The sequence below is a fragment of the Aptenodytes patagonicus genome, chromosome 1 (assembly GCF_965638725.1).
Source record: "Aptenodytes patagonicus chromosome 1, bAptPat1.pri.cur, whole genome shotgun sequence".
NCBI classification, from domain to species: domain Eukaryota; kingdom Metazoa; phylum Chordata; class Aves; order Sphenisciformes; family Spheniscidae; genus Aptenodytes; species Aptenodytes patagonicus.
Genome location: NC_134949.1, coordinates 166404182 through 166428502, shown reverse-complemented (window position 1 = coordinate 166428502; position 24321 = coordinate 166404182). Strand labels below are relative to the sequence as shown.

The window sequence follows — 24321 nt, the reverse complement described above, 5'->3', positions numbered from 1 at the left end:
GAATTGGCAGGGCTCATTGAGAGGGCTTTAAACTAGGTTCGAAGGGGGAAGGGGATAAAACCAGGCTCGCTAGAGATGAGCCGAGGGGTGGCGTGCCGATGCCGGGGGCAAAATCGATAGCCCAGCTCAAGTGCATATACACCAATGCACGCAGCATGGGCGGCAAGCAGGAGGAGCTGGAAGCCATTGTGCAGCGGGAGAGATATGACTTAGTCGCCCTCACAGAAACATGGTGGGGTGACTCTCACGACTGGAGTGCTGCAATGGATGGCTACAGACTCTTCAGAAGGGACAGGCGAGGAAGGAGAGGCGGTGGGGTGGCCCTGTATGTTAGGGAGTGTTTTGATTGTATAGAGCTCAACGATTGTGATGATGGTACGGTTGAGTGTCTATGGGTAAGGATGAGGGGGAAGGCCAACGAGGCAGATATCCTGCTGGGAGTCTGTTATAGACCACCCAACCAGGATGAAGGGGCGGATGAAGCGTTCTATAAGCGGCTGGCACAAGTCTCTCAATCGCTGGCCCTTGTTCTCGTGGGGGACTTCAACTTCCCGGATGTCTGCTGGAAATACAACACGGCAGAGAGGAAGCGGTCTAGGAGGTTCCTGGAGTGTGTGGAAGACAACTTCCTGACACAGCTGGTAAGTGAGCCTACCAGGGGAGGTGCCTCGCTCCACCTGCTGTTTACTAACAGAGAAGGACTGGTGGGAGATGTGGTGGTCGGAGGCCGTCTTGGGCTTAGCGACCATGAAATGATAGAATTCTCGCTTCTTGGTGAAGTAAGGAGGGGGGGCAGCAAAACTGCAACCATGGACTTCCGGAGGGCGGACTTTGGCCTGTTCAGGACGCTGGTTGAGAGAGTCCCGTGGGAGACGGTCCTGAAGGGCAAAGGGGGTCCAGGAAGGCTGGATGATCTTCAAGAAGGAAGTCTTAAAGGCGCAGGAGCAGGCTGTCCCTGTACGCCGTAAGAAGAATGGGCGGAGAAGACGACCGGCCTGGCTGAACGGGGAGCTCTTGCTGGGACTCAGGAAAAAAAGGAGAGTTTACCGCTTGTGGAAGAAGGGGCAGGCGACTCAAGAAGAGTACAGGGATATCGTTAGGTCGTGCAGAGAGGAAATGAGAAAGGCAAAAGCCCAGCTAGAACGCAATCTGGCCGCTGTTGTCAAAGACAACAAAAAAAGTTTTTACAAATATATTAATGACAAGAAGAGAGCCAAGGAGAATCTCCATCCTTTATTGGATGCAAGGGGGAACATTGTCACTGAGGATGAGGAAAAGGCTGAGGTACTCAATGCCTTCTTTGCCTCAGTCTTTAACAGGCAGACCAGTTATCCTCAGGGTACTCGGCCCCCCGAGCTGGAAGACGGGGACGGCGAGCAGGATGAACCCCCCGTAATCCAGGAGGAAGCAGTCAATGACCTGCTATGCCACCTGGACACTCACAAGTCTATGGGGCCGGATGGGATCCACCCGAGAGTGCTGAGGGAGCTGGCGGAGGTGCTCGCCAAGCCGCTCTCCATCATTTATCAGCAGTCCTGGTTAACGGGGGAGGTTCCGGAAGACTGGAGGCTTGCCAATGTGATGCCCATCTACAAGAAGGGCCGGAAGGAGGATCTGGGGAACTACAGGCCTGTCAGCCTGACCTCGGTGCCGGGGAAGATTATGGAGCGGCTCATCTTGAGGGCGCTCACAAGGCATGAGCGGGACAACCAGGGGATCCGGCCTAGCCAGCACGGGTTCATGAGAGGCAGGTCCTGCTTGACCAACCTGATCTCCTTCTATGACCAGGTGACCCGCCTAGTGGATGAGGGAAAGGCTGTGGATGTGGTCTACCTGGACTTCAGCAAGGCCTTTGACACTGTCTCCCACAGCATTCTCCTCGAGAAGCTGGTGGCTCACGGCTTAGACAGGTGGACTCTGCGCTGGGTCAAAAACTGGCTGGACGGCCGGGCCCAGAGAGTTGTGGTGAATGGAGTTACATCCAGTTGGCGGCCGGTCACGAGCGGTGTTCCCCAGGGCTCAGTTTTGGGGCCGGTCTTGTTTAATATCTTTATTGATGATCTGGATGAGGGGATTGAGTGCACCCTCAGTAAGTTTGCAGACGACACCAAGTTGGGTGGGAGTGTTGATCTGCTCGAGGGTAGGAAGGCTCTGCAGAGGGACCTGGACAGGCTGGATGGATGGGCCCAGGCCAACTGTATGAGGTTCAACAAGGCCAAGTGCTGGGTCCTGCACTTCGGCCATAACAACCCCATGCAGCGCTACAGGCTTGGGGAAGAGTGGCTGGAAAGCTGCCTGGCGGAAAAGGACCTGGGGGTGTTGGTCGACAGCCGGCTGAACATGAGCCGGCAGTGTGCCCAGGCGGCCAAGAAGGCCAGTGGCATCCTGGCCTGTATCAGAAATAGTGTGGCCAGTAGGAGTAGGGAAGTGATCGTGCCCCTGTACTCGGCACTGGTGAGGCCGCACCTCGAATACTGTGTTCAGTTTTGGGCCCCTCACTACAAGAAGGACGTTGAGGTGCTGGAGCGTGTCCAGAGAAGGGCAACGAGGCTGGTGAGGGGTCTGGAGCACAAGTCTTATGAGGAGCGGCTGAGGGAACTGGGGTTGTTTAGCCTGGAGAAAAGGAGGCTGAGGGGAGACCTCATCGCTCTCTACAACTACCTGAAAGGAAGTTGTAGCGAGGTGGGTGTTGGTCTTTTCTCCGAAGTAACAAGCGATAGGACGAGAGGAAATGGCCTCAAGTTGCGGCAGGGGAGGTTTAGATTGGATGTAAGGAAAAATTTCTTTACTGAAAGAGTGGTGAAACATTGGAACAGGCTGCCCAGGGAAGTGGTGGAGTCCCCATCCCTGGAGGTATTTAAAAGACTTGTAGATGAGGCGCTTAGGGACATGGTTTAGTGGGCCTGGTGGTGTTGGGTTGACGGTTGGACTCGATGATCTTAGAGGTCTTTTCCAACCTCAATGATTCTATGATTCTATGATTTCTGTAACTTTCAGCTAGTATTTCTAACTAGAAACATAGAATAGTTTTACCAATGTTAGAATGTTTTTTTTTTTTCTTGAAATAGCTCTTCATGTGCATGTGACTGTGTATGGCTGCCGTGTTGCCCCCTGCCTCTCTATCTGGGTAGGGCTGCTGTTGTATTTCTTCAGATATGAATTCCTCCTAACTCTCACTTGTATTGCTTTTTTCCAAATTTCGGTCAAGTTCTAGTGTGGAATTTTGTGTACAGTTCAAGCCACTAATCCACATCTGAAATTAAAATAACCCTATCTTCACTCTATTGTAATCCCTAGTCAGTTGTCTTGGCTTGGATAAGTTGAATTTAGGATGCCCTTTTCTCACATAGTAGATACCCACTTGAAATTATATTGAAAATGAAGTGCAGATTTCTGAAGAGCAGTTTACATTAAATTTGAGTTTGTAGGTTCCTCACAGCCTGAGAAGGTTCTGCTGCTGTATGTATCTAAAAGTACTTCTGTCTTAGATCATCTCAGCTCTGGTCTTGTATGTGAAGAGCCCCTGTGCTTGCATCCCAGAGAGCCTGATCTGAAAGTGCTTTCAAAATATAGGCAACATGAAGTTCATAATGAAGTACAACAAAACATGACTAGGGTAGGTGTTTGAATATCTAGAAATTTTCTGTATCACTTCTTTGATTGTGGAGAAACAGAAGGCTCTCTTGCTTTCAGTATGCTTATAACAATTGTACCTGTAACTAAGTCTTTAGGCTTCATGGCTTCAAATGGTCTGCTGACAGCTCTGAAGAGGAATTCACTTGAGGACCCTATCCTCTCCAAAAAACAGATTTAAATTTTCTGGCAGAGATTGTGATGGATCTTTGCACACAAAGACACTTACTGGCTTGTAGGTTCAGTATCACAGGTCATCATAGAAGAACTACTGGCCCTTGTGTTAAACTCCATGGATTTGCAGATAGAAATTAGTTTCTCTAGCAGTTTCAGCTGCAAACATGGTAACCTCTAAGTTGGAAACTTGTACTGAATTATCTTCTAACAATTCCTTTTCGAGAAATTTGGAGCTTTGTGCTAATTCCACCCCCTACCCCTCCCACACCCCCAATTGTCTCAACTTCTGTAACTTTTCATAGATATTGAAATCTTGCATGCTTAGTGAGTATCTATTTTGAAAACTTTCAACAAGGCAGCTTCAGCAACAGATATTTAGAAAGATGAAAGATTTTGTCTTTTAACTTATAACAGGAAAATATAAATTGTCCTGTTAAATTCTTTCTTGGTGCTTATGCCAATTTTATGAACTTAAGTCAAACATCTGCTTTCAAATTCCAAGAACCCCTTATAACTTCTCCTCTGTGGTCCTATGGTACCATGCTGTGTTTACTTTCACTGTTCTACAGTTGTTGCTCTTCATTGGATGGTACAACAGGATATGTGGGAGAACTACTAACAAATTTGTTTTTGTAGTCTGCAATAATCTTCTGCAGTTTCCCACCTTCCTTCAGAAATGTCTGATTTTTTTTTTCCTGATGTTGTAATTTTCCAATGGCTCTGAAGGAATGAACACTGGAACGGGAAGAAGTTGAAGTGGAAAATATGTAACAAATCATTCTGAATCCCCAACCTCCCGAGGCAAAGGAAATCCGAAATGTGCAGTATGAGGACAATGCTTTAAAAAACTGAACAGCATTCCCTATTACAAGCCTGTACACTGAATTTTATTACGTCCCCAAAGCAGTGCATTTGGCCTGTCAGACTGCTCTGCAAAAATGGGAGTGTATGGGTTTGGCATGCTTGGTCTGTCCTGCACAGGTATATGCTGTAGAAGTGTTCAGGTAAGGGGAAGGAGTCAATTGGACGAGTGAAGAACAGTGTTTCCTAGAAACTGTTTTTTTAAACACAGATTTCCATGCCAGCTACATGTGTAAACATACGTAAAATGCTGTGACTAGATCATTTTAGTTTTTTAAACTTGGAGTCAAGCTGAAGCAATGGATTTTGGTTTTGTATGTAAAATCAAACAACATTTGAGTATTTATTGGTTACTTAACTTACCAGTCATGGTTTTAGAGGGATTCTACTGTACTAGTGGTTATCATACATCTGTTTTTAACTAAACGGCCTTTCTAATTCTGGCCTTGACAAGAAAAGACTATTTTTTTACTGTTTCCTGATATTGGAAACTGAAATATTACATAATTACTGCAGTCTTTTATTAGTGTATGGCTGCCTCCAAAGAAAGTGGTTGTTTTAATTAAAGCAGCAATGCTGATCTCTGAGCTGGAGGCAGAAAGTTGGCACAGGCTATCTCACTTCAGACAACCACAAGAAAGCTTGTGGCAAGGTTAGTAAATGCTTTTGTACAACTTATACTTCAGTGTAGATAAATTTACTGTAGGGAGAGAGGGGAACCTTTAAAGACATCCTGTTCTATCCCTTATAGAAACATGCATGTTTGAAGGGACCTAGGGACATCACATCATCCAGCTTCATGCTCAGAACAGGATCAGCACTGAATTTGAAGCTGGTTGCTTAGAGTTTTGCCCAGTTGGGTCTTGCAAACCTCCAAGGATTGAGTTTTCACAGCCTCTCTAAACAGCCTGCCCAGTTTTAGTTCTTTCCAGTCATTTTTTTCCTTATGTCTGGTTGGAAATTGCCCACTTCAAGTTGACCACTGTCCCGTTTTTCTGCTGTGCACTGCAATAAAGAGCTTGGCTCCATTGTCTTAGTAAACTCTTTAAGTACTGGGAGGCTGCTATTAGATGTCCACTAAGGCCTTGTTGTCTTTCAGGTTCAACAAGCCTGGTTGACTATGCCAGTCCTGGTGTGCTCTGACCATCTTACTTGAGCTTATCAACATCTTTGAGTCCTAGGAGTGTCCAAAACTGGATGCAGTATTTCAGGTGTGGTCTAACAGGTGCTGAGTAAAGGGGAATAATTGCTGCTGTTGGTCTACTGGCTATGCTGCAGTTGATAACAACCCACTATTTAATTAGCCTTCATTACTGTCAGGGTGCACTGTTCACTTGCATCACAGCCTGTTATCCACCAGGACCTCCAAGTCATCTTAAGCAGCCAGTCAGTTCCACGGTCTGTACTGATACAGCACAGTTAGTCTGTGCTAGCTACAGGACTCTGCCTTTGTTCTTGTGGAAACTCAAGATGCTTGTGAGCCCATTCCTCCAGACTGTCTAGGTCTCTCTGAAATGCAGCCTTGCCCTTGAGTATATTGATGACCCTGTTTTAGCGTTGTCCACAGACTGGAGGTGGTGCATTCCAGGTCAGTGATAAAGAGGTTAAACTGGTTCCAGAATAATAGATTCCTGGGGAAATTCCCTTGTATTGGATTTCATGTGGAGGATGAGCTACTAACTTTGAGCCCAACGATCTAGCCAGTTTTTCACCCATCTAGCTGTGCACCTATGTAGCCTGTAATATTCTACCTTGGAAACAGTGATGCTGTGGGAGAGCATTAAGGTCTTGCTAAAGTTGAGGGAGATGATATCTACTGTTGTCCTGTAATTCATAGGTGTAGTAATAAAAGACAAACAGATTGGTCAAGCATGATACTCTTGGTAAATTCAGTTTGTTCTCAGTCACTTTCTCATGTGTCTAGAAATAGCTTTCAGGACATCTTGCTCTGTGACTCTTCCTAGAATTAAAGTTCTCCTGATTCTTTTATGCTCTTTTCAAAGATGGGTACAATGTTTGTCTTCCTCTAGTCATCAGGAATCTCTCCTGACCTCTGAAGCCTTTCAAAGATGACAGAGCGGTCTCACAGTGACATAAGCTACCTCTCTGAGCATCCCATCTGATCTTACTGACTTGTATGGGTTGATTTCTCAAGAGATCCTTGATTCCATCCTCTTCTGCTACTGGTAATTATTCTTCAGCCCATCTAATGTCTGTGTTGAGAGGTCCCCAGCATCCATCAGAAACTTGTGGTCTTCTGTGTTGCTTTTCCAACAGATGTCAGGGAGGTTAGTTTCCTGTTTAAAAACAAAACAACACCAAAAAACCAAAAACACAACAGCAGAATCCCCCACCCCATCCCCCCCCAACCCACAGCCCAAAAAACCCAAAACAAAACCACACAAACAATCAAGGTCTCAGACTTTGAGTTGCTTAAAGAAGAATTTGTCCACTTTGTCAGCTTGAGCCAGGTGAACTGTTAACAAATTTGCACTGCAGTATTGCCCTTACTGGCCTCTTCCTTGATCCAGACCTTCCAGCTCTCATTCTCTTGCCCTTTCCTGAGAAGAGATTCATATATTTGACCTGTCCTTTCGTAAAAAGGGCAAGCCTATCCTACTGCCTGCCTTAAAGAGTGGGTAGCCATTCATTGCAGCACTGCAGTTGTAAGACCTGTCCCACCATCTCAGCTGTTCTAAGGATGTTGCAGTTCTGTGTCTGCATGCAGGCTCCAGTTCCTGTTTGTTTCCTTGGCCATGCGTCTTTATGTACAGCTGCTTGAGGTGGATCTCTTTTCTTTTTTTTTTTCCTTCCCCTTGATGCCTCCAGGCTTTGACTAGTGTGCAGCTCCCACCAGCATGACCCACCCTGCCCCTGAGGAGGGGCAGTGGTGCTCCCTGCCTGCCTTAGGCATGGGCTGTGGTGGCCTTTCACCCCCCCATCCAGCTTGGGTGAAGGCATCTGATGTGTGATTGGTACTCCTGCAACTGGGGCTGTGGAGTCACTGTGTGTACTGCATGGCGCCATACTGTTAGCAGTGCTCCAGCTTATTGGCAGTGTGTGTCTCCAGGTGGCTGACCTGGGGTGTGAGTCATCCTTGCAGCAGGCAGCTGTGGGCCCCTTTTCATCATAAACCAGTCTACCAATTTATGAGTTGGGAAACAGCTAGCAGAAGCTAATGGAAGCACCTAAAAGCAGCAAATCTGCATATAGAGGGGGAAAAAAAACAAACCTGCCACTAAAAGTTACTAAGAACCTGAGAAAAACCTTAACTCAATAGAAAATCTTGCCTGAATAAATAACTAACTTGCAACCAAAATGCCATCCTCTCCCCCAAGCCCTGCTGTCAAAACTACCTCTACCACCAACTCATCCTTATGAGAAACTACCAAAAATATCTCCTGCCACAGCCCCTCTTAGCTGCTGCTGTTTGCTGTTCTCCTTGCATACTGGCTCAGCTGGTGTCCCTGTAGTGTGGGGTGCCCAATATTGCCTAATGGACAGTCTGTCCTCCCCCCTCCCTGCCCCTTGGTCTAGCGCAGGTGGCTGGAGGATGGCCGTGTTAGTAGGCAGTTAGTGATTGGAGTGTGGGTCTCTGCAGAGCCCCTCCTCAGGAATCCTCTGACCAGGGTGCCTCTTTACTTTGACTCGTAGCATAGAGGTATCAACGACGGTCTTCATATAAGTGAGGTACATCAGCCTGAATGATTGTGTCTTGTCAAACATCAGGGCTTGATTAGGCTGCAGACAGCATGTTGCTTGTATGGTAAACTGTACCTGGGCCCGGATAGGGGCAGTAAGCTCAGGTTTCCCTGTCCCAAGTCCCCCTGCACTTCCTTTCAGGGGTTGGCGTGGGCAGGAAAGTTTTGGACTTGGTTGCATGTATCAGTACAGTTGTGCTGCGTGGGTAGCGTCTTCCTTGCAGCGAGGCTCTGTAGGGCTGTTGCTTGGTGAAAGCATAATGCTTCAAATACAAATTCTCTTCTAGCCTAAACAGCTTCTTTTTTTTTTTTTTTTAATATTCATAAAGAGACTCAGACCCATCTCCATTGGTTAGTATGATCTCCTTAAGGAAGGTGAAGTGTGTTTATGGTAATTTTATCACTGAACAAATGCAACTGCACAGATTTGTAAGATACAAACAAGGTCAGAATACCTGACTGAGATAGTCATTCTGGTTATACATAATTTAAAGAGATTTACAGATGTATGGATTAGATAATTAGGCACCTGACTTTTTTTTAACAAGTATTGCAGTTTAGATTTCTAATTAGCACATACTTCAATGAAGGAAAAATAGTCAATTGTGCATAAAACTGTCTGATAGAATGTTTACAAAAGGAAACAAAGCCTTTGATATAGGAGTTAAAATAGCTCTAAATCTGTTTCAGTAAGCTCAAACATTGTGTACGGCTGTCTGTTACCTCACTTTGGTTTTTTGGACGGATCAGGTAGTGTACAGAGTCACAAATTCTGATGTCCCTTTTTCTCTTCATTAAGTAATACAATACATTGAAGTTAAATATGAATTTAGGAAAGATTGTACATTGAATATAATCTCTCAAAATTACAGCATATATTCTACAATCTTGAAAGAAGGTGAAGAAATACCTTTAAACATATGCATCTCTATATTGTAGGGAATTGAACTAGATTCAAGAGATGGAAGTGTGGAAACTTCAAATAAGTTGTGCCGTAGTTCTTACTCAGGGTACAAATATCAGGGTTGCTGTATGTCAGTACTCAATTTCACAGAAACTTACCCCAAACTTTCCATATCTATCAACATAAATGGGGCTAGTAAGTCTGTAGAAAACTTCTGTGGAGCCTTTGGGTCCCTGCATTATGGTACATTTCACCCTGAGAAGGCTGTACACAAAGTTGTTTGTCAGCAGTTATGCGCCATAGGAGTAATCTTTCTGCCATGAAAAATAAAGTCAATAAATATAGTATTTTACAATCTTTATTCGTTTGAGTAATTACACATGTGAAAGAGAAAACAGAAGGAAGTATACAGAATGCATGGTATAACACTTAATTATACTTTAATGCAGGGAAAAACTAGTAGTACAGCTGGTATGCTCTATAAAGTGAAGTATTGCATCTTCAGGTTGTGTGTTCAGCGATTGAATTTACAAGGTCTGCAATATTATATCTGCAGTTCTTTAATTAATGTGCAACTAACCTCTGCTATTCTTGAGTATTAAGAGGGCTGTGTACCTTAAATAATGGTGAGCTTCACCTTTACTTCTGTATAACAAGTACTTTGTAATTAATGGTTTTTAAAATTTGATTACTTTATTACTTTTGCAGAAGAAAATGCCAACAAAGAAAATTCGTACAAATAAATGTCGGAAATGCCCAGACTTTTTAAACACTCTGAAATTCTCTGTGCTTTGAAAATGTATTTTTTTGTCTTTGTAAGAAAAGAAAGAAAAAAAGGGATGCTCATTAAAGAATCAAATGCAAATGGTAACACTTGGTTTTTTGGATGTGTGTGTTAATTGATGAAAACTGCCAGATGACTGGAATGAATAAGCATTCCTTCTCCTTGTATACTTCAGAACTTGACTTAACTTTCTAAATATGGATTATTCTTTTTGTTTTCGTTATTTAAGGGAAGGTTTTAGGTTTTCATCTCAAGAAGCTGCTTCAAGTTTTGGTGATGATCGCTTACTGATAGAAAAGTTCATTGATAATCCTCGTCACATAGAAATCCAGGTTTGTAGTAGTATTATTATTATTTAGTTAATAAGATTTGAACTCTTAAACTAATCAAAGTTCAAAACGTTTCAAACACTCCGCTAAAAAAGGCCTAGAGTCTTGTGTTTTCCTGTGTCTTGGGCCGTTGCTCAAACTGCATGGCTATCATACGCAATACAGCCTTCCTGTTTTTATTCTCTAGCCTTTCTTTAACAGGAAGACAATGAACCGCGCACAGTGCGTTGAGAGAAAAAAAAAAAAAAAAAAAATGGTTGTAGGCATCTGTCCTGAGGGCTGGAGCTTGAACTCTGGGTCCTGATTGCAGTGCTTGAGTGCAGCAGAGGATGTAGGAGTTCAAGCCCTGCCATGCTTAACATTTTTCTTGCAAGCCTTAGGTGGTTTTGTCAGTATTTTGGATTCTGTTCTGAAGTATCTAATGCTCCCTGGGAACTCAGGAGGATTTGTGTTCCATTTTGGGCTGTTTGTGGTTCAAAATCAGGTGTATTCTCCTTAACTTCTGGGTTGTGACCATTTATATCGTTTATTGGGTCTAGCGTTAAGCCAGATGTGCTAATGCAAAACAAGACTTGTTTGGTTTGGACAGACTCTTTAACAAAATTATGATTTTAAAATTTGTCATGTATTTGATCTTATGTAGGCAACTAAATTGTGTTTGTCAATAGCCTTGAAATAATCTTTCCTGACAAGAAATCCATATGGAGTATGTCAGTTTTCTCAATACAAATTTCATTTATTTTTGTCCAAAATATAAACTCTTTCTAAGTTGTGGCATGTTTTCTTTTACAGTGAGAGCCTGAAGTATTTTGACAGTAGCTCAATAACTGAATGAGCCAACAACAATAAATTTGATGGTGTGGAATGATTTGTAAGAGAGAAATAATTAATGTGTTTTACTCCGCCAGATATGTGCCCATTCAAACCTGATACTTCCTATGTTTTTATTTATTTTAACTTTCTTTGTAAAACTTGTCTGTGCATGGGCTAACTTATTGCATATGTGAAATGAAGAAACAGTCTGTAAAAATGAAATTTAAGCCCCAACTTACTCTCTTTTGAAGGATCACGGGAAGGTATATAGCGAACACTTAGTTTCAGCATTAGTCTTAGGTTACAAAAGAGGTCAGATTGCTAGAGCTTCGTCCTATGTTCTCTTGCTATGGCTAATAATTTTTGACTACCTTTGCCTTTTTTTTTTTTGGTATGCAAATCAATACACCTTAAAGATCTATTCCTTTCAGTGTTTGCAGATTTGGGAGCTTCATTCTACTGACTCTTTGATAACTGAAGTTAGATGAGAATGATTCCTCCATACTTTCATGAGTTGGGGGCAAATTTTACATTGTTTTGATTCTTCTAGGCTGAAAAAAGGTTACCTCAAAAAAAGGAGGCAGTAATGTATTTAAGAGCAGTCAAATAATTTTGCCTAGATTAAACAAAATAGTCTTGCCATTAATAATTCATGATTTTACTTATAAGTGTACAATGAACGTTGTTTTCCTTACACAAACACTTTGATGGTACCTTTTAACAGTATCATAGCCTATCATTTTAAACTTCATGTTCTAATCAGCTTTAGGACGTTGACCTTGGTTCATTTTCAAACTGCTAAATATACAAACAATTTGAGAGCAGATGCCAAATATTTATTCATTTAGCAGTAACTTTTAAATAGAACTTTAACGGTCTCATATAGCTCCAAAGCATTGGTACTTAAAATTGTTAAATAAGGGGTTTCCTGTGTCTAGCTATAAAACAATCACTTTGTAAAACATGAGAAAAGACTAAAACAATTAACAGGAAAATAGAGTCCAAATAGACTTTATGCTTGAACTGATTTGAAGTCTTGTTCTCCTGAAATATCTGATATAAAGGACCTGAGTTTAAAGTAAGAGTACATGGAATGTCTAACTATTACTTGGCTAAATAGCAATCCTACAACTGGAAATAGAATTTAGCTGAATCATGTAGGAGAGGTTGTGATATGTTATATTTAATTATTTTGGCATATAGATGTACATAGCATATACCAATGTCATAATCATCTAATCCCACGAAACAGGACATTTTCTTTTAGGAATATTTAGATATTTAGAAAAAAAGCTGTAGCTGTGACATGCGTTTTTAGTGAGATGTGGGCTGGAATCTCACGTCATCTCAGAGATGATGATTTCAACATTCTGTAAATGTCTTCTGAAATTTAATTGTTTTATGAAGTAAGTATCTTCTTTAGTTTCTGATAATGAAAACAGTGGACCCAAAATGAAAATAAAAGCCTAACACTAGATGTTGTTTGGCTTATTCTGTTTATAATTACAGTTTCATAGTAAATGCTCATGTATGTCTTTTTGAGCCATATTAACTGATAATGGAAAAACATTTATTTTAAGATCTAGGTTGCAGAAATTAAGTAGGATACAAGAAATGTCCTGAAGTGAAAGAAAATATTTACTAGTTGGCCTGAAAAATATTTTATTATCCCCTCCAGGAAAATACAGAGAGAGAGAAGAGAAGCACAGGAACTCATTTTTATTGAAATATTCCAGGACTTTTGGGTTGGTTTGTTTTGATGAGGCTGAATTCTGTGGAAGGTTGTAGGCTTTCTAACAATGAAACAGAAGTGCTCACAAAGAATCATTCTACTTACAGGACAGCAATTTTCCATCTGAGTACCATGCTATGCCCTAGAGGTACTATTTTAATATTAAAAAAAGAACAAAAAAAATCAAAAAAGTCTTTTGTCTTTCCAAATGAGTTTCTGTAGAGCTCCGTGATGTTTAGTTCTGAATTGGATGAGTTAGGACTCGGGTAGGAAGTTGCTTTAGACTCTGCTGGTTTGTGGTTTGTTGGGTTTTTTTTGTGTGTGGTTTTTTTTTTGTTTTTCTTTGGCTTTGTACTGAGTCACCTGTTACAGAATCTGGCAGTCGGCTGGAGTACCCTCATGCTGCCGCTGCTAAACCTTCCCCTGGGCAGGGAAGAGGGTTCTGGGACAAGCTGTAGTTTAGGAACTCCCAAAGTCATCGATCGTGTAGAACTCTCTAGAGGGGATTTTTCCCCTAGAAAGCTCCATAAATTTATGGGAGTGCTACAGAATTTCTGAGGAAAAGATAAGTCTGATCCTACAGAGTGCGGAGCACTCTGGGTCCGATGGTGCACAGTGCACGCAAGTTGTCTTCATGAGATCAGTGCCTTGTTTTCAGTCACATCTACCCAGATTATTCACGCATCAGCAAACATTGGTGTCATAGATGCAGGAATTCATCTTGCTTACTGCCATACTCACTCTGTGGTGCTAAAAGGAATAATAAATAATACAGATTCGTTGTCACAAATGTGAGTAGATATGGTTGAGTTCACACAGTTTGAGGAAGATTGTCGTCTTTTTTTTATCTTGTCTGTTTTCAGTGTAGAACTGCACTATTAAAGAATGAAGCATGAATATTGGCACAGGTTCCCGCAGATCAGAGCAGGAAGATGGAAAAAAATGGATTAGAGGGAAAATTTTATAAGGAAGAAAGGGAGCAGGTGTGGTCTGCAGTGAAAGAAATTGTTCCAAGAATAGGTGTAGAATATAACTTCTTAAGATTGGAAGAAGTCTACTTGCATCCTTAAATCCAGTATCCTGCTATTGGAAATGGCTGCACTGTACAGTCGATTTCATAAAGGGATAGAGTTCCTTTTCTTACTTTTCCTTCCAGTGTGAAGTTGCAGAATCAATTGAGAGTTCTGTTACGCCAAACTTGTGTTTTTTTCTAATGTCTAATTTAGGTAGTTGAATCTAGATTGTATGTATCATAGACTGTATGTTTAACTCTTCCATGAACTGAAGCTGCAGCCAAGAACTGTAGTTGACACCTGATTTTTGAGAAATTCATTGAAACTGCTGCTTTAATTTCCATTGAAAATATTGAGGAAGTAGCAAATTTTATTCTTCGTAGTAAAAGATTGCAACGTTTCTGAAGACTTTTTCTTCTTCGTTAAAGATAGGGTGCTGTGGTTTGCTTACTGAGAAGGCTCTGTTAGGCATTGTTTCTGAAAACTTTTGTGTGTAATTCAGGACCAAAACTCAGCATCCTTTGAGATTTCTCTCTCCTTCGTTGACACAAGATATTGCTTAACAATATGATTCTGAGTAATTTCATTATGCAATACAGTTTTAAATGCTTGAAAATATAGTTTTAATCTTATTTCAGTCTTTTTATTTCTGATTTATGAACTTTTGGGAGCTTTTCACAAATTTTGGCATGTTTTTTTGCCATATATAAATTCTATATAGAGGCTTTAAAATAACCCTGTTCAGAATTTGAAGGAACATTAAATTAGTATTTCATATACAATTAATTTTCTACACTAGCATTTTTCCCAACCTTTATTTCTAGATTGGAAAAAAATTATTTTTAAATTAAACTGAATGCTACATAATAGTATAATGTCAAAAGGCCGTATGCATACATCTGTTTGTTAATAGCAGTGTGTAACTGTTTCAGGTTTTGGCAGATAAACATGGTAATGCCTTGTGGTTGAATGAAAGAGAGTGCTCCATTCAAAGGAGAAACCAAAAAGTTGTGGAGGAAGCACCGAGGTATGTATACTACACTCTTGATGCAGCTTCATAGTTATTGAAAGCACTTTTGGAAAGCTGCTGATTTTATTTCTTGTATAAATGCAAGCAAATTTTATTCTATTAAAAACCACAAAGAAAATAAATAAATGTTTAAGTTATAGTCATTTGACTGTAATGCGGTTTTGATGATGTACTTGAGGGTGTTTTGATCTTGCTTCATGATGACTTTCTGTAAGAAGAAAGGTGTTGTGGTGTTAATTTCTTTCATGATCTTATAAAATGGATATGGATCTTAACGGTCAAATATGTGGTATATGAGATGGCTTTCTTAATATATCTGAGACATTTTTCCTTTTCTTTGCCATTCAACTTTTGGATTTATGAGTAAGATAAAATATGGAAAAAGTATTCATTTTACCACAGATACAGATCTTTGACTATGTTATAGTAATTGTGAGAGGGCCAGATAGTACTGTTTATTTCTATTTGAAATGGAACATGAAGTACTAAATACTCTATGCCTCTTTTAGTACCATTCATGGTAGTGAACTATAGATGTAGGTGTCCAGTAACTCAAAAGTACTAAATGATCTTAATCCCACTGATTTCAAATGGAGCTGAAATACATTGCTGCTGTGCAAGGTATGGTCTTGCTGTGTTTTCTGTTGCATAGCGTTCATCAGAGAATACGTGTAGAAAAAAGGGCAGAAGGAAGTTCTGATTTCAGAAAACCAGACACAGGTATATCACTACCTGTGGGAATTCCCGGTGTAATGTGTTCACCAGCTGGGATGGGTTTGCCATTATTTTATAGCACAGAACTATGTGATGTAACAATTTAGGATGTGAGGAAAAGCACATCATTCAAATGATCTTTATTTAGAGGCATCATATAAGGATGGAAATAGTATATCATATAAACATCATATAAGGATATGATATTATATGATATAAGGATATTATATCAACATCATATAAGGATATTTTAGAGGAAAAGCGCATCATTCAAATGATGTTTATTTAGAGGCATCATATAAGTTAATGTTGGATCATAATTGTGGGACTGGCACTGTTTATGACCTAGATTTTAAATTAAAAAACAAGTTTAAATCTAAGGATACAAACCCACTAATAAATGCTTAAATAGCTGTTGTTGCTTCCTGGTAGTGCTTGTGGATTTCTCGTAAGCCTTATGCCTGAAGATCTTACTATGTTTGTGAAGCGTGAAGTCTTCAGGTCCTGATATAATGTGCGTGTGCATATATGTATACCTAAGCACTTAAGAGAGGAGAGTCTTTGGCTCAGGAGTACATGTAAGGTGCTGCCTGCCGCTACTGCCTGCTTATTCTCCATGCCTGTGGTCAATTAAAGGGAGTGATATCTTTTTCTCTCACCAGCCAACTGTGATCAGAGTGTTTTCTTTCATCAGAAATATCAGCCTTTTAACTATCTTGGGCTTCTCTTTTAGAGTTGCCAGTAAGTTTTCTTATCTCTTCCTATAACTGTACAAAAGAGTGTGGGCAAGTCAATAGCTTCCAAAATTTGGCGTGAAAACTCTTCTTCCTTCTCGTTGTTGAATGTTTTAGACTCTGCCAGACATTTACTGACAGCTTTGGAAGCCTTATCTGCCTTACAGCCACTTGCAGTTTGCTGCAGAATCCATTTATTTACAAAGGGTTACAAGACTGTTGCAGATAAGCAGGGTACTAACTTCGGTGAGACACCATAGAGACCCTAAAGCCTGAAGTTAGCCCTTCCTGTGAATGCTGTTTCAGTTAGTCTCATTGATTAATGACTCCTGGAAACACCTTTTCTTGTATGGCTGGGTGGAGGAAATATGAAGTCCTCAGCAGTCCTTTTTTTCTCCTATTTTAAATGGTAGCTGCCATTAAGAGCTCTGAGATAGGTTGAAGCTTTTTTTTTTCCTTTCATGAAGCTCAGGAGATAGGGATGCTGTGGGCTAAAATGTTTATTTGTCTTTTGTACAATTCAGGGCTTTTGATGGTGGCCTCTTCTCAAGCCTCTTTTGATTTACTTTTTTCCTATGATGATTTTTCCTAGTTTAAGAGACTGATTGTTGAGAGCCTTTTGGCTTTGAGAATAATCTCTATGATTTTCTTAAAGCTAAGTCTGCAGCTGTTGAACTTATCCTTATGGGGTCATGGTAAAAATGTCCAGTTTTCCTAGGGAAGTTCAGTCTCTTGTAAAAAACCAAACAAACCAACCCACAACAAAAACAAAACCACCAAACAACAACAAAAAAACCAAACAAAAAACTCACTTTTGAGGAGAGAAAGCTTTTTAGTTCACACCCTGATGAGGCTACAGTATTCAAGGGAGCCCTGGTGTTCACAGTGGTCAATCCCCCAGTTTCAAATAGGAGACTGACAAACTTTGCTTATACCCTTTTAACATAGTCAGTTGTCCTACTCTGTCTGTTCTGGGAAGCACAGACAATAAGACATATCGAATCATCTCCAGTTTTTTAGTTAGTGCTGGGCAAAGTTAGTGCTACACAAAACTTCCAGTGATTTACAGTAATTTTCTTTGCTTCTAGCTTCACACCTTTTTGGAAGATGCTGTTGGCTTCTCATTTCACCACAGAGGCTGAAATTTAAACAGATGAGTAACATTTTAATAGTCTGTTGTTGTTCCTTAGTTTAGTGTTTTTTCTTCCTCTGCCCAAACTCTTCTCTTTCATTTTCAGAGACAGTTGCTATGCGACAGTGTACTTTGGCAAGAAAAAATGCAAGGGTGTGGTTGTATTTTCCTGTCTGCTAGAGTGATTAATAAGGGATTCTTCCCTGTGTGGAGAAACAAGGCCCATAAGCTTATCAGAAAATCCATTGATCCTTTAGGATCAATCTAAAGTAAATGGATCGATAGAAAGGAAATATACAAGAGCCTTAGCTGACTTCCTATTCAATAACTGGAGCTCAAAGGAGTGCTCTTAAGCTTCACTTTGGTGAGAGCAGGTGTCCTACCTAACCATTTCAGAACCTGTTGGAAGCTTTTTAAAGTGCTTTAACTTTTGCCTCACCGCTTGGGTGAAGGAATGTCCAGCTGTTCGGAGGCACTTGGCTATCTGTACTATTTGATGCCCAAAGTTAAGATTTTGGAATGTTGTTATGGAGAAGTGCCATGCAAAGGCCCTTCCACTCACTGTGATCATCCAGCACTATCCTTTGCTGTAGCAGTCAAAGAGATTAAGGATTTGATCCTCCACTGAATACCATTTAGAATCGTAGAATCATTTAGGTTGGAAAAGACCTTTAAGATCATCGAGTCCAATTGTAAACCTAGCACTACCAAGTCCACCACCAAACCATGTCCCCAAGTGCCACATTTACACATCTTTTAAATACCTCCAGGGATGGTGACTCAACCACTTCCCTGGGCAGCCTGTTCCAATGCTTGACAACCCTTTTGGTGAAGAAATTTTTCCTAATATCCAATTTAAACCTACCCTGGTGCAACTTGAGGCAATTTTCTCTTGTCTTATCACTTGCTACTTGGGAGAAGAGACCAACACCCACCTCGCTACAACCTCCTTTCAGGTGGTTGTAGAGTGATAAGTTCTCTCCTGAGCCTCCTTTTCTCCAGGCTAAACAACCCCAGTTCCCTCAGCCGCTCCTCATAAGACTTGTTCTCCAGACCCCTCACCAGCCTCATTGCCCTTCTCTGGACACGCTCCAGCACCTCAACGTCCTTCTTGTAGTGAGGGGCCCAAAACTGAATACAGTATTTGAGGTGCGGTCTCTAACTGTCATATCTCAAAATACTAAGCTTCAGGACACTGGGTATTAAACCTTCTCTCTACATTTTCAGGCCTTTCCTGGACAAGTAATGATGGAACAGCGTCCTGCCATTGTACTCTGTACTAGCATGCAAGATCTGTATTAGCATCCACAGTGAGCAAGTCCTTAGAACTTGCTGCTTGCTTATTCTCCTTTGTTGTCTCTGCTTTTCTCCACTGATTCCATGTCCTTTGGGTTAAACCTTAGCATCCAAGACTTTCAGAATAAGGTGATTCTTAGGACAGTCTCTCAACAATTTCCCAAAATTTCCCTGAGTTTCATCTCGGGCAGGAAATCATTTGTTTATTATGTTTTTTTTTTCTTTCTGGCTGCATATATTCAGAGTTGAGATTGCCCTAACTATCCTAGATGTTGGTTTTGCAGTGTCTTTTTAAATTGAAAGATGTTCTTTCAGTTTCACTTCAAAGGACAAAAATGTTTCTTTCTATTTCTGCCTGTGACAGAAAGATCTAACGGGCAGAAGATTTAAAAGGGAGGTTAGTTTACCAGTAAGTGACTGCATTAGAATGCAAGTGAAACAGCTAAACTATTTTTGTGACCTTTTTTGCATGCTCCATTGTTAGCTTCTCTCAGGAATGTTTCTGTCCTTGGAAGGTGCACAGACAGCAACTTCTTTCACTTTCTCCAAGCACTAAGCTCTCTCTGAAAGATCTCAGTATGATGCCAAGTACTTCAGGATCATATTCCAGATTAACTGCCAAGGTGCTATTTGAAGCCACCGAAAATTTGAATGAATGTCTATAGGCAAGAACTTAGCAGAAAGGTATGTTATTGAACTAGACTCTACGTACAAGCTTTCCTTAGAGTTGTGCTGCATGTATGTATATCAGACTCTACATCTCCTATCACTCTGTCTAGAAATCCGTGAAGGATTTGGGGTTAAGAGAAACAGCGAGCCTGTTCTGTTTGTGACTGTGTACATGATTCACTGGTGGGCACAGTTTAGATGTGGGGGCAAAACTGTGTTCTCAAATACTTTAGCATATTTATACCCACAGTGTGGTAGTACGTAATAGATAATCTCAAAGGAGAATGATTTCTGTAGGTAAGTAATTTTTTTAAACAAACAGTATGGCTAACTATTTCTTAAGAGTAGGTAAGCTGACCTTGACATTTAGAAAATGAAGGTACTATTCTCTCCCAGTGTAGTGGTATCTTCAGAGGAAGGGTAAGTGTTATTGATGAAATTTTTTTTTTTTGTCTGAGCTGAGCAGTAAGTTTCCACTGACAGTGTAATGGTCTGTACTTTTCAAAATCTCAACCTTATCTGTGAGTGAAGATGATGGAGGTATTTTGGGAAACATTATCTGATGAACTAGAAGAGAGGTAACATCTTGCCCATGTGGTCATCTCTCTGGATGTAGAAACAATGGAACAAACCAATTGTATTGTCTTTGATCAACTTTACAATAGTTTGAATAAGGCCTTATGAGTGAAACGTCAGGTCTGATTTTTTCTTTTTGGTGCTCTTATCTTGCGAATCCTTTTTATTTTGCAGCCTTCATGCTGCCATAGGAGCTATTTGGTTGAAAGAATAACAGGTATATGTGTGAGAAAAAGGTTTGAAGTCAGGTTTAAAATGCTGTGTTTTCAAGTGATGCCTAATTAGATTGGAGAAGAGTTCTTTCAGTTGTAAAAGGTGCATTGTTAAAGAAGGGAGCAACAATGTATACGAAAGGTAAAGCAGCAGAGGGGAATAGGAAAACTTTGCTTAATTAACCTAGCTGATTGCAGGGATGATCGAGTCATTTTAGAGCATAAAGCTTAACCATGTGGCAGAGATCAATTTTTAGCAGTGTGACACCTCTGTTCCATTCTTTGGCTACAGCAGGAGGTGAACAGAGAGATCTCAGACCTACATTTAACAAACATAGGGAGGACACCACTGGAATAAAGGGGAGTAACTGTCTTTCATCCATATGAGAAGTAATAATGGTTATTCTAGAAATAGAGTATGAAGCCAATATTGAAAAGGTTCTGTTCTTCGTAAGCCACTCATTGAGCTTTCATGATCAAAACCCTGCAGAAACCCCAAATTGAATTATAGGTTGTTGATTTTTTGTTAACGTATTATCCTCTTATTGAATCAAAATAAGAAATATTATGAAACTTTTTTACATTACCAGTGCCTGTTTTTTGATAGGTAAGACACAGTTTTGCACATCTTCTGTTTTTTCCTTTGATCTGGTGTGGGATCTGACAGCTTTCTTGGGATCAGACTTGACTTCCTTTTCCTGTTGATCCCGTTGTTTGCCGTGAAAGAATTTTTTTCCTAAAGTCTGAAAATGCCTGCCCTACTGTCCTTCAGAATCTGCCCACGTGGGCACTGGAAGGACGGAGGTGCTAAGTAGCACTTTTCCTGTAATGACAAGTATTCCATTGCCTCCCAGTTTGCTTAGGTATATCCTCACTTTTTTGTGTCGTGTCAAATATGGCTTGTTGTGGCAGAAGTCTCTAGCTCTTCCGTGAGTTCAGGTCTCAGTGAAAAACCCCATACTAAGTACTGAAAGATAAGTCCTAACCCAACACTGGCTTCTGTCTGAGTGCAGTCCTGGGCCCCAGATGGAGCTTCACTGACTTTGATGGGGCCACTTCAGATATGTGGAGGCTCCTGATTGCTCCTTTGCAGAATTAGGACTCACTGTTGAGGACACCTCAAGAAACACATAACATTTGGTATTTTAATTTTAAACAGTAACTTAGAGGTAAGGTAGAAATGACTTCCTATTCCCTTAAAGTACTTTTAAAATGATAGCAGAGTTATGTGCCTAATCTAAGTCACCACAGAAATATAATAAGCATATTTATAAGCTCATATAAGATGAACAGCCACATGTTGTCTTTCATTGAAGGTCAGTGTATCAGGGTGAGGGGCAACCAGTTTCACAGCTTTGATGGAAAGCCACAGAAATTTCTCTAGCTCTAAATTAACAATTTGCATAGGTTAATCTAAATCTGAATTTGCAGTACAGAGGAGAGTAACAAGCAGAATACATACCTTCCCGAGTCTTTCAATTCACTGGACCAGTGGAAGTGGCATGTTGCTCTCTTAAAATGAGAAGGGTTGGTATTTGGGCAGTGTTCACAGTGGCTCCCAAGGTGGTAGCTGAGCTGCTCTTTGGGTGCCCTTGAGTGTGTCCAGGATTTGTGGAAACGAATGAATTGCAATTAACAAACACTGATAATTAGTCTTCAGCTTACAAGTAAAGCTGAGGGAGGAGATACAGGATATAAAGGTTTAAGTCATGATATTGTTGACGGTGTTTTAGTTAAATACTATGAATGCCCAACTCTTCTTCATTGCAATCTTACTCACATAAGAGGCCCAAATAAATACTTCATTAATTTCCAAAACTTCTTTATTGCATAGAGTATCAATGAAGTGGCCACGCTGTTTTAATTAAGAGTCAGAAAACAACTTCCCCTTAGACCTCCTGTCTTGTATTTTGGTATTAATATTTCCATTGGATGGATTTTTTTAGTTACGGGTTTTTTTGCAAATAGGTATGCTTTCTAAAATATAATGGATTTGTATGTATTTTCATTGAACTTACATTATTATAGATCTCAGTGTTCTAAAAAAGTTGTGTTCTGTTATTTTATATTTTAGAGAATACCGTTATTTATCCTGAATTTCCTGTACATTAGCAGTAATTGCAAAGCATGCAGTATATCTATTTAGGAGCAATATAGATGTAAAGGCATACATTTGACAGTCTTGACATGTTTTCATAACTTAAATAATGCTGTCCTCTTTTGGTGGTAATTTAAGCAGAAGATTAAATGATTTAATAATTATTTTTTTAACTAAAGAAAGGCATTGTTTCTGTATTGTAGCACTTTTCTAGACCCTGAAACTCGAAGAGCAATGGGAGAACAAGCAGTAGCTCTTGCCAAAGCAGTAAAATATTCCTCTGCTGGAACAGTAGAATTCCTTGTGGACTCCAGTAAGAATTTCTACTTCTTGGAAATGAATACTAGACTTCAGGTAAGAAAAACAGCTCTCCAGATTCAGAAAGGTGTTATTTAAAAAAACAGAACATAACCTCCTTCCATACTTAGGGGTCTGCTCCTGCAAAGACTTACACATAACTAACTTGACACGTGAGCACTTCCCACTGAACTTAAAAGATCTGCTCACTTAAATAAGCCTGCGTATACAAGACTTTGCAGCAGCGAGCCCTTGCACAGCACTCAAGTAAGCATTCAGAGCTTTTGCTCTTTGTTACACTTGACCTAAAGACCTTGCAAGGGGTCACTGTTAAGTGCCACTGTGAGTTCACAGTAAGTGGCTAGCCACTGTGCTCTGATGCTTTTCCCCACTGGTCCCTGAAGTTTCTTTTTTATTTTTTATACTTTGATGATCGCTTGCTGAATTTCTCTAGGAGGATGATTAAAACTGTATGTGTATATCAGCAATAAAAACACTAGCAATCTGCATATGATTGAAATTGTGACTGGAATGCAACTGTGTAAAAAGCATGCTGACATAGCGTAGGGTTTTTGTAACAACACGTAGTCAGTAGTAGATATTGTAATGTACGCTGCAAATGAATGGACAAACTGTTTTATGGAAAACCCGCTCTACCTCTTATTTGACTGTTATAATGCATCATCTAATAAAACAGGCACATAACTTAAAGTCTGGATACCATTCTCAAAGACGGGAAGAAAGTTCAACTTCTAAGCAAGTAAATTCCATCATCTTTATCCTCCTTTTCTCACTTTGTAAATAATGCCAGAAAGACTGAAATGTGGAATCAAGCAATAGAGTGATTAGTTTCTTATTCTGTTTTAGCCACATTTCGTAGGGCTGTGTCCTGCCTGCTGCTTGTACGTGTGGGCAGTGATAGAGCATAAAGAGATCCTTGTAATTCTGACATCTGTGCATGACTTTGTATAACGGCTGGGTAAATTTATGCTTTGGCTAAAGAAGTGAGAGGGGATTTGGGGTACGAAGGGGGAATGGGGGTGTTGCAGCCTTTCCCTGTACCAGGGGAAGACTGCTGGTAAAATTTGCCTTGCCTTGCAGGGCAGCAGTGCTTTTTGGAATTAGTTATGACAGTTATATTTCACATGTTTTTGCTAGGAGTTTGCTAGGTACAATCTGGTCTACCTTAGATTCAGTTAGATTGGTTAATGGCAATGTATAGTTCATCAAAATATCATGAAGAATTTCTCTCTTTGGTCATATTCTTTACACTTTTCCCAATCTTGTAGTTTTTGAGAGAACACTTTTTAGTGACTCTCCATGTTCTTGTTTACCTAGAAGAAAATTAGTTTATGGTTTTTAGCATAATCCACCAGAAGTTCAAAACCATTTCCTTGCTGTAGTATACTATTGTCCATCAATTCCTAAATGGAGCAAGCAATGGAACATCCTTGGAGTTGATTCTTTTTGCGATTTAAGATGTTATCTTTGCTGCGTTGTGGTGTCTTCCCCCTGCAATGCATAGTGGTAAGTGTTTGAAGTCCCAAATCTCAAACTTGCTTAATTGTAGAGGTCTCCTCATATGCAGTAAGAAAGCTTTCACAATTCCATCTTTA

At 40.5% G+C, this 24321-nt stretch overlaps 1 protein-coding gene across 4 annotated transcripts in view; it reads left to right on the top strand.

The window, feature by feature from the left end:
* The window catches only part of PCCA (propionyl-CoA carboxylase subunit alpha), a 303202-nt gene that overhangs the window by 103239 nt on the left and 175642 nt on the right, over window positions 1–24321 (top strand). For 2 of the 4 annotated variants that reach the window (XR_012997326.1, XM_076361576.1), the window contains exons 10-12: window positions 10290–10392; window positions 14880–14974; window positions 22612–22762. Coding sequence is in view for 3 of the 4 variants with exons in the window: in XM_076361576.1 (XP_076217691.1) it covers window positions 10290–10392; window positions 14880–14974; window positions 22612–22762 (349 nt within the window). In the remaining variant the exon portion in view is untranslated. Of the gene's footprint in view, window positions 1–10289; window positions 10393–12906; window positions 13083–14879; window positions 14975–17577; window positions 19538–22611; window positions 22763–24321 lie in introns of those variants that run through there. The other 2 variants (XM_076361600.1, XM_076361591.1) reach the window with 2 other exon arrangements.